The sequence below is a fragment of the Leptonotus elevatus genome, chromosome 12 (assembly GCF_054856555.1).
Source record: "Leptonotus elevatus isolate MCC_2025b chromosome 12, RoL_Lele_1.0, whole genome shotgun sequence".
NCBI classification, from domain to species: Eukaryota; Metazoa; Chordata; class Actinopteri; order Syngnathiformes; family Syngnathidae; genus Leptonotus; species Leptonotus elevatus.
The window spans coordinates 5,065,590-5,076,636 of NC_141250.1; the positions used below are offsets into that span (position 1 = coordinate 5,065,590).

The window sequence follows — 11,047 nt, forward strand, 5'->3', positions numbered from 1 at the left end:
ATGGTAGCAGCATAGCCTATCCTAGCATAGCCATAGACTGGCATAGCATAGCAGGCCTTGCTGACCTGCCTGGCTGCTACTACCTTTGTCCCATGCAGTTTATTGTTGTTTTTGTTGCCTGTGGTGTGGAATGGTGTCCTCTCTGTAATATATACAGTCACCAAAATAGAAATTCACCATGGGTACCAAATAAACCTAATCTAATTTAGTAGTGGATGATAGACCATAAGTACTAGTCATCGGCTGCCACGAAGACTTGACTAGTGCTTATGGTCTCCCATCAAGTCTTCCTCATGCCAGCTGGTGACAGGAAGACCCGAAGTACTATCATCCCAGTACTAGCATTATCTTCCTCATGGTATGAGGAAAACTTGATTAGTACTTATGGTTTTCAATTGTCTACTGCCATCATGAAGACTTGAATAGTACAGTACTTTTGAAGTGTCTTTACAAGTCAACACTTCACTTTGTGGTTTCACTAAAGGGTGGCTGATCCAAGAAGTACGCGTGTGTGTCAGTTTCTCTCCTCTGCAATTACTTCTAAAAGCAAGTGTGTTATATTTATATGTGAAGAGTTAAATAAAAATAGACCACACCAGCAGTCCTTCCTCATGCTTAAGTTCACACAACCTATCAGCCTAGACAGGAAACAAATGGGAACAACCCACTAAAATCAAGTTTAAATATCAGCACAAAGTGCCAAGGAAGTCATTGGTGTGAACGCAAACTGCGTAGCACAGCAATAAATCTGATGAGAGAGATATGAAAAGTCAAAACACGCTCAGTTAGATTTTTTTACATTGCATTTACTGCTAAATTTGTATAAGATCTGTCTTGGTTTGACATTTCAGCTTGTTACTAGGAAAAGGAGTTAAGGCTAAATTTTAACTGAATCTGCCTAGATTGGAGAATCTCTTTCTGAATGTCCTCAATTTCAGTTTTTTTTCCAATGACAGTGTTTTACTGAGTAGAATGAAGTTGCCGATATGTGTCGTATGATATATACAGTGGTCCCTCGCCACTTCGCGGTTCACTTATATCGCAGATTTTTATTTGGGTCCATAATACAGACACTGTTGCGCCACTGGAAGGAGAAAAAAAAGTGCATCGAAGTATTTGTAACAACATTTTGATGAAAGTCAGCATTAATATCCATGCTCATATGCATAAAGTATAATAAAACGAAATTTATGGCATTCCTGCTTGCTAATCCAACGCGGATGGCAGTGGATTGCATTTCTATACTGCTCCGTTAAGGCGGACATGTTTTTTCGCTCGCAAACAGGAAGTACATCGGCGGAAATAAGCATTACTATCCACACTCATATGCATAAAGCATATTAAAAATAAGTTTACAGCATTCCTGCTTGATAATTCAACATAGATGGCAGTAGATTACATTTCCATAGTGCGCCGGGAAGGCTAAACAGGAAGTATGTCGGCAGAAACCTACCTTTCCTTTAACGACAATACTTTTCCTTTAAACATAAATACAATTTGTAATTATCCATCCAAACAATTAGTAAACAATTTAAAATGACAAACAAATATGTTTAACCTTATTATTGAACACAAAAAAATATATATATACATTTTTAAAACATCATCCACTAGGGGGAAATTCACCTATCTTGGGTGGGTGTGGAACAAAACGTATTTTTTGGTACTCATGAATTCTCACCAAAATCTAGGAAACACACTGTGATTTTAAATAATATATATAAATTAATCCCTGCCCATTGAAAAACATGCATGTCAAATGATGAAGGAGGTCTCTCATCTCTTTACCAAGCGAGTGGAAGCACTGTACTCATTGTTGTCATCTAAGTGACAGCGGCCGTCATGAGGCTGCACGATGCCACCTAAACGGCCGTCCAAGGCCAGGTGAGGAACGTCGTCTGTGGCGAACACTAGCAGGTGGTACGCCTCTTTCCTCCAGCCAATCTCCTCCTGCACACAGAGTAGAAACACACATTTACAAAGATGTTAGCACTCAACAGTTCAACACCCGAACCAGTACCCCAATATCCAAATGAGCAGGTTTATGCCACCAACTTCAGCTTGCCCTATACATGAACAGGGATAGACCAATAATCGGCGCCGATATTCAGCATTTTATTAATATCCCCGCTAGTTGCCAATGCGTTAGCTAGCGAATTAGCGGCTATTAGCCCGCAAGCTAACTGGCTAGCTCACGAATTAACGGCTATTAGGTTAGCCTGCGAGCTAACTGTTAGCTCACGGGCTAATCTAACAACAAAAAAGTTCTTAGCCCCATTCTCCAGTAAACAGAAGGGCCAATTGTAGGGGTGGTTGTTGTTTTTTCTAAAACTTACACCGGTCTTGAGGCTACCATTAGGTCACGTTCCAAAAAGAGAAGAGAAACTAAACCACACTGCGTTCACTTCTGCCAACATGTATCCACATGCCAAGTAAAGACCTTGAAGATTGTCACACCAGCTTGAGAGCCACTCACCCAAACACAAATGTGTGTGTACGTGAAGTGAATAAGGGTGGGGAGTAAAAGCAGATGCCAGGAGCCTTATCTACTGGAAACAATAGAAAGTGCTTGAACAACAGAGGAATATTCCATTTAATACCTGTTGTTTTGTTGAAGATAATGCATACAAGTTTAAATTAAAAGGCATTCTTCAGGCTGACCTGACTTCTGATGAGTAAAATTAGATAAATCTGGCCTTGGGGGAGGCCTTAGCTGAGGCTTTTTTTTTTTAATTACAAGGCAGCGTTTACTTGGAGGAAGGCCCTGTGCGTCTTGTGTAGCGAAGAACAGAGGAGGAGGGTGAACAAGGATTGACCCGTTTCTGCAAGACAGCTACAACAGAATGCACTTCCTGTCCCGCCCCCCTTGATGCTTTTAATTAACAAGCAAATAGGCCAGATGCTTGTTATTAGGGCTGCTTACTAAATTCTTACTGTGTCAATAATATTTGAGGTGCCATATTGCACTAACATTGTTTTATCGTCAAACAACAACTATAACATGCAATATCTGACGCTATGACCTTTGTATTTGAGTGAACTAGCAACACACTTGAGCAAAGGGCAACTTCTCCACAATGTATGTCCCAATGTAATACCAATAAAAAAATTACTTTTATCTGATGCTAACAAACATGCTTAACTCATTCACTGCCATTGATGGTTATAGACGTCAAAAATTAATTTGTACTATTTATTAGTTTACATTTTTTTTCCACTTTTGTTAAGAGTATGATATATTTTTTTTGTACATTTAGAACAGATATACATTTTTTGATTAATCGTGAGGTAACTCCAAGTCATGCAATAAATTACGATTTTAATTGCCCGACGCTCCTAATTTTTAATTGTAATTAATCGCCTGACTTCAATAGTTAACTCACGATTAATCATAAATGTGATATCTGTTCTAAATGTACAATAAAAAATGTTTTCATAATCTTGTTAACAAAAGTGGGAAAAAAATGTTAAACTAATAGAAATAGTTCAAATGAATTTTTGACGTCAATAATCGTTAATGGCAGTGACTGAGTTAATGAAGTTGTCAGACTTGTTTTTTTTGTTCGTTTCACTTATTAGCTCCATGTTGGATATTTCCTACTTCCAGGTAATGCAACAATAGTACCATTTTTAAACAATTCAGATCAGGACTTAAAAAGACCAAAAACAAATGGATAGAAACGAGATTGACGGGTTGTTTTTCACCTTACAAACCGCCGCCTGCAGAATAGCATCAAATCCGCCCTCGGGCGCGTCCCGGTTGCGGGAGACCATCTGCTTCTGCACCTCCTCATTGAAGCTGTCCACTTTATCCGTCAGCGACAAGATGTGACGGAAGCCGAACGTGGGCACGCAGTTTGGAAACAGCTTGTACCTAGGCAGGAATTAACAACAGGATTGTAATTACAATGAATAAGTATTGCAGTGTTGGAAGGTCAAACTAATTTCATTTATTGCCAATATGATCTTACTGTACTGCTTTGTGCATGGCTGACACGCGCGCGCGCACAAACACGCACAAACACACACTCATAACCTACATGGCAAGTGATGCGCACTGGCTGCGCTGCACTTTCACCTCCAGGGCAAACAAACATGGAAGAAGTCCATATTCTGTTCTCTGCTGCAGAGTACGAGCTGGAGACTTTATTCACTAGACATTATCAAATATTAAGAGCAAACAGTGCATAATTCATAAAGATAAAAAAAGAGAATGTGCAGGGTTACATTTGATTCTATGAGTTATCACTTTTCATCCTTGCACAGCTTCCTTATGTATTTCATTGCCTCTTTGATGTGTTTAACTGTATTTTTTATGTATTTAAAGTTTTGTCTACAGTCAAACAAATTATGTTACATTGTCGTTTTGATGATGAATACAGTGCATCCTGAAAGTTCTGATAGCGCATCACTTTTTCCACATTGTTACAGCCTTATTCAAAATGGATTGAATGTATTTGTTTCCTCACAATTCTACACATTAACCCATAATATCATGAAACCCATTTTTCTACAATGTACAAGTATTTAAAACTAAAATCACTGTGCAAAATAACCTGTAAACTAAAAAAAAAACAGCACTTTTGTTTTTGCTTCAATTGACAATTCCAAGCTTACGTCACAAGTCAAAATGGCGGACTTATGCTGCATTCGAGGAGGGTTTGAAGTTAGATTTATCCCACTAGGAATGTCCCAGTTCCGAACTCAAAGCATTCGAGGTAAGTGCAAACAACAAAGATGGCTGATTCTGATAAATTGTTTGTTGCTCTGCTCAAATCGCGTTGTGTCATGTGAAATTGTCTTGTATTTACATTTGCCTTAAAAGCAATACACTACGCCGTAGAACAGAAGCGTTGCAGCATTGTGGCGATATCAGGATGTTCGGAATTGTCAATAGGATCTTCTTTCATCTTTCAGAAGGACGACGATTCTTAGCCAAAATATCAAAGGAGTGGCTTCAGGACAACTCTGTCAGTGTCCTTGAGTGAACTGGCCAGAGCCCAAACGACAATTTGATGGAACATCTCTGGAGAGCTCTGAAAATGGCTGTGTAACGACCCTCCCCATCCAATTTAATGGAGCTTGAGAGGAGAGGCAAAAAGACGAATGGGCGAAAATGCCCAACAAGAGGCGTGCCAATCTTGTGGTATTTTATCACATGAGACTTGAGACTGTAATTGCTCACAAATGGTGCATCACCAAAGTATTGAGCAAAGGCTGTGAATACTTATGTCCATGTGATTTCTATTAAAGATGTTTGATGCCAATTTTTCAGACTGATACCGGTGAGAGTATTCAACTCTTGGTATTCACCGATACCACTAGTAGGCTACTTTTGTAAAAAGTATCGGTCATTTGTTTAATATAAATTTTCAATAAAGCTCAGCTAGGCAGTGTATCAACTCCTTTGTTAACTCACTAGGTAGGTTTCCATCCACCTATTTTTATTCGAATTTTCAAGAATTGCGAAAAAGTAACTGAATGGAAACGCCAGAAATTTGATAAAAGGCCCAAAATTCGCAAAAACGTTTTTACGCTTGGAAGGAAAATGCACATTTTGGCGATGGAAACTACAAGACTACAGAGAATACAAGATCAGATATACGCCGCACGTTTTGACCGATACTACGTCACACGCACGTTTGTAGTCACAATAAATGGCGGATGATAAAGATATGTTTGGGGAGACGAAGAAACACGATTATTTTTATAATTAATCAAAGGAAAAAAACACTAATGCAATTTTAGATGGCTTTATTAACATCAGCTCTACCGTAGCGACACACTTCACTTACATGCGGGAGGGAAGCCAACAAGACAAACTACTTCTGTTCCGTCCATCAAAACCAACGTCACGTCCGGTCTTCGCTCATTGGTTAATTTCACTGTCTGTTAACTCAGGTTTGCCCCGCCTCACACTCACAAGTTAAAGCAAAAAAACACACACACAAAAAACAAACAAAAAGTCCAATTGAGCATTTTCACACTACCTACCCGTTGCATGGGTTCTCCTGATACTTGGGGGCCGTGTAGGAGAAAGGCGACATGTTCTTGTCTACGAAAGAGCCGAAACCCAGACGGAAGTTGCTGGTGAGCTTGCCCATCTCCAGGGCCAGCTTGGTGCCCAGGTTGCGGATGGTGTCCAGGTCGTCCTTCATGGACAGCGAGAGGTCCATCAGGTAGTAGAGGTCCACTGGGTAGTCCTCCACCTGGCGCACCTGTAGCCAGAACCACGTCTGCTCTCCTGCATGTCCAGTATGAAATAAATTTTCAGTCTGGTTGAGCTCAACTAACCAGATTCAGCTAAATCTGAAGATCATGCTAATTCAGCATATTGTGAACCTCACAACAACAACAAAAATACGATTGATTGCTTTTATAAGTGTCCAAAGGGCGTACAAATGATTTCCATAGTTTGCTTTTCTCTATGGGGTTCAATTTGACATTTGTCAGTTAACCTGGTCTTAGACTGAGCGAGATCCTCTGGGGTCTAATTTGGACCACATCTTGCTGGGTCAAGCCGGACCCCTTGGTACTCAGAGGCATGTCCTGCTGCACCTTGATGCTGTTCGTCGGGTATTCGACAAATCGGCTCAGGCAACCCCTCTCGTGCAAGTTTTGAACAAAGTCGCACCGTGACGTCACAGTGCGCCCCCTCCCGAAATCCTGTGTAACAAACAGAGAAGACAATAACAGTAATGTAAGATGTATCAGTGGGGAAAACAATCTTCCAAAAAATTAACATGGTGACAAAGGATACCTCCTGTGCGCACCAGGCGCAACTAGGGTGAATCAGGAGGCATTCTTCACAGGAAGTTGCGCTGCCGCTCATACACACATTAAGACCTGAAGGAGAAATTGTATAGACTGCAGAGTCATACATATTAGTAAATAAATTGTGGTACTGTCATTGAATTCGTCATATTGTTGTATGACTCCATCAGAATGAGTCACCAGGAACCTACTAGTACAATTTTCTAGTACAATACTTCCATTGTTAAGGCTAATCTTCTAACTTTTATTGACTAGGTGTATGGCAGGTATTGTTTGATGTTCTAGATGAGTGCTCGTTGGCCACAGCTGTGAGTAGCAGTGTACTGGGATGGGTTATATAAGAATATATGCACTCATTTGAATGCATGGCTGCTATGATGCATGTTTATAACATTTATTAAAATATTGTTTAATGTTCCAGTGTGCAGGTGTGGCAGGTAAACAAGCTAGTAGAAGCATCAGTGTCTAAAGCCAAACTGTGGCGAAGTTTTTACTTTCTGGACTTGGATTTGGCATCCTTACTTTTTATTTGATATCCTAAATATATTGAGTTTGTGTAATGTTTTTTTTCTCGCAGATATGTATCAAATGTATGCTGGGTTGTCTTTGAATAATTTAGTAAAACATACACTATCCATTTTTTCCACGTCAAAACCTGTGCCATTAATTAGCAACAGAAGGTCAATTAAATAGCCAATCCTTCTTTTTTTTTTTTTTTAAGTATTCTTGGCTAATGGACAGGAAAGCTGAAGAAAATATATTGCAGCGAAGGTGAAGCCAGCACTTCCCAGCATAATTTGCAGCGCTCCTTGCAAATTGTTGGTATAGTTGTGATATATTTGCTGATAACAAAAAAGCATCTCGGAAATTCAGCAACTGTGTCATCCTTTAACTGCATATGAGGGTAGGGCTTTAATCCGCTTACCAGTTAAAATGAAAACCGCAATTCACGCCATTTTCTCAGTCGCTTCTTTGACAAACTGGTTTGTTTGCTGACAATGCTTGTTCGTTTGCCACTCTGGTATATGTTTGTTTTGGTGCAGAAATAGGTCGCTCATATTCTGACAGTCGTGGTGTCACTAAATACGTTGACCAGACATTAGGCACAGCACTCAGTGTAATTTACCGCATTTTATGTCAATCAAAAGTGAGCATATTTCCAAATTATTTTACACAACTCTCCCATTAGATTATACCGAAATTTATATCTCTATCTTGACACAACCGTTTACTGATATTGCCAAACATAACAATAATGTCGTCGGCTTACCTTTGGAAGTGTGCAGGAATGTGTGCAGCAGCAAGCAGCACACAGCAGCTCGCCACACGCTTGTCGCCCGGCTCCACATGGCGTCACTCGGCGTGTTTACAGTACAATCGCCTCCCCTCTCCTTGCACGATCCACTCCGGATTCGTAGATAGCAGCGGTCCTCTAACCCGACCGTCAGTTCCTCTCAGGACTGGTTCCGGTCCAGCTGGTCGACTGTTTACACCTCATGGCGACGAGCCGTGCGAGTCAGCGACAGGTTGCCATTGTTGATCCGCTCCTCGGTTCACTTGTGACGCCTCGGGGAGCTAGTTTCCACGTCCCCGTCTGCTCTCAGCCATGCAGGCGGCTGCCTAGCCGCTTTGTGGATTTCATGTCGGCCTCGCGCAAACTGTTTTTTAATCAAGCTGGAAGTGGAGACAACAAGGCGTCAAATGATAAGAGAAGCAGCACATCTCCAAAGTTGATGGCTCAGATTTGATCTCGCTCACTTGGTCAGCGTCCCAGCTGAGAGACTCCGCCCCTGAATCCTCCCTTCTCCCAGTTCCTAGCAGGATTTGTTAACCCTAAACCTGACAGGCTAACCATCAAAGTGCTGACACCTACTGGCGGGTTCGAGGACGGGTCTCTCTACTCGTTGATTTTCGATGCACACAAACTGTAGTATGTTTCGCTTATTTATTTATTTTTTTAAATAAAATTATGATCTGCAGATCTTTCCAAATTTTAACAATAACCTGTCAGACATGTGTAAAAGTGTATTTTTTATGTTCCACTGGTGCAATATTTAATTTAAAAAAAGTGTTTTCAAATTTGTGTTCCATGCCCAAATTAAGTCAATTTGCTTAAAAAAAATTATAATACATGAATGCAAAATTGTTCCTTTTAAACAGGACATACCGTCCATCCATCCATTTTCTTAACCGCTTGTCCTCACAGGGGTCGCGGGGGTGCTGGAGCCTATCCCAGCTGGCTTCGGGCAGTAGGCGGGGTACACCCTAAACTGGTTGACAGCCAATCACAGGGCACACAGAGACAAACAACCATTCACACTCACACCTAGGGACAATTTTAGAGTGTTCAATTAACCTGCCATGCATGTCTTTGGAATGTGGGAGGAAACCGGAGTACCTGGAGAAAACCCTCGCAAGCACAGGGAGAACATGCAAACTCCACACAGGAAGGCCGAAGCCAGGACTCGATCTCACGTCCTCTGCACTGGGAGGCGAACATGCTAACCAGTCAACCAACGTGCCGCCCCAGGACAAACCAGACAACTAAAAATAGTATTACAACCTGTACATATTTTTCCTTAAGGGATGTTAAGCCACAAATTTTCATTACAATAATATGTTGTATGTCCCCCAATAGTCTAAAGGCATTCTGGTTAATATTGCATTTGTGGAATATGAGTTAAGCAGCAAAATCCATTGTCATCCATTTCAAGGGGCAGCCATTTTGCCACTTACTGATGATTGAAAATGAAATCTTGGTTGCTTAGGTCACGTAGGCCTATCAAGGCTCACCTGTTTTGTTAGTTGAGCCGTGATTGGTGGACACCCTAATGTTCAAACGATAAGTTGATGGCTCAGGGAGGGGGTCGATTGATGTCTATAAAAAAAGGGGGGGGGGTGTACTTTATGATTGTAGAGAATACTGCCTTGCATGTTTAATTGCTCAAAGCTTTGGACTGTATTAATATACAGTTTTTATTTTTCACGCTACATCTATAATTTGGGGTGCAGTGATGTGAAGTCATTTGGAGATGATGAGGTCGAGATTTTTTAATTTATTGTGGGTATATCCACGGGCATGCTTGTGAAAAATTTAATGCCTCTAACTGACAATGTTTGTTGCATTTGGCTCTGTTATTGTCATAAATATTAAAATCACCAGATATGAAAGGATAATGGATGGATGGCTATAATACTGTAGATGACAAAAACCTTCTATAAAGCCATATTTGGACATTGGTGGATGACAGATAGTTATAATTCAGAGACGAGGTATTCACAAGACAGGAATCAACCAAGGAAGTTTTCGTTGCAACAACAAATCTCTGAAAAACTGACAGCAGTCACATCACCTCTATGAGTTCTGGTGATGTGGATCAGACTGAAATCAGATGTAGCATTACCATTTTTATCCAGCCAGTTTAAACTGGGTGCTGATAACGCATTAAGATTTTTTTTTTAAGGGGTACATGATTGAGCGCACTGAAGGGGTACGTGGAAACATTTAATAATTTATTTCCCAGATGAATAACTTGTGGCACAGCAGCGCCAGAATCACAACAGTCGAATGTCAACTTTCATTACAGCTCAGATGACTGGGGAGGGTGGAGACACCCTCTTCGCCCTACAACTCCCCTCCAATTTTAATACACCACACAACTGGGGGGGGGGGGGGAGCAGCGATTGGGGCAGGCTGCAGTATAGGGGGTGTTTGGGGTGGATGGGGGGCGGGGGCTGTGGACCGGTGGGGTGCCTGGCGGGCCTGCAGTGCCCCGTCCTGCTGCGTTGGGTTGGGGGCGCGGGCCGTGTTGGGGTGGGCGGCGCTCCTGCTCCTGGGTTTGCTCTCCGGCCGGTGGCCCCTGCGGGGCCCGGGGTTTGTCCCTTGGCTCTGCCGTGGGGGCCCTGAGGTGTTCCGCTTGCTCTGTCCTGGCAGGGGTCGACGGCTCCCCTCTTTGGTGGAGATTTTCATGCATGCCAGATCCACCACACAAGCATCTATCGAAACTCAAGACACAATCTGCTTCTTTCTCTGGTCGTTGAATCGGTGGAGGCTGGTGTCTGTGGATCTCACTCTGCTTCGTCTGTCCTTCCTTCCTTCCTTCCTTCCTTCCATTCCTCATTCTCTCCTTTGGTCTCTTGAGGTCTCCCTGATTTGTTTGAATTTAGATGTTTCTGGGGTTGGTGAAGGACTCTGGTTGGTGGCCCGGTGGGTGGTGGGTGGTGTCTCCTGACAGCCTCACGGCTCTGGCTGGATTCAGAAGTGTTCCGTTTA

General features: G+C 41.9%; 1 protein-coding gene across 1 annotated transcript in view; it reads right to left on the reverse strand.

Moving 5' to 3' along the window:
• The window catches only part of itgb5 (integrin, beta 5), a 35,604-nt gene extending 27,046 nt beyond the window's left edge, over positions 1–8,558 (reverse strand). The window contains exons 1-6 of the mRNA XM_086091073.1: positions 8,045–8,558; positions 6,761–6,846; positions 6,459–6,666; positions 5,995–6,244; positions 3,706–3,874; positions 1,789–1,950 (exon numbers count right to left, since the gene is read on the reverse strand). Of these exons, the coding sequence (XP_085947199.1) occupies positions 1,789–1,950; positions 3,706–3,874; positions 5,995–6,244; positions 6,459–6,666; positions 6,761–6,846; positions 8,045–8,123 (954 nt within the window). The 5' untranslated portion in view covers positions 8,124–8,558. The remainder of the gene's footprint in view (positions 1–1,788; positions 1,951–3,705; positions 3,875–5,994; positions 6,245–6,458; positions 6,667–6,760; positions 6,847–8,044) is intronic.
• Positions 8,559–11,047: the final 2,489 nt, after the last annotated feature.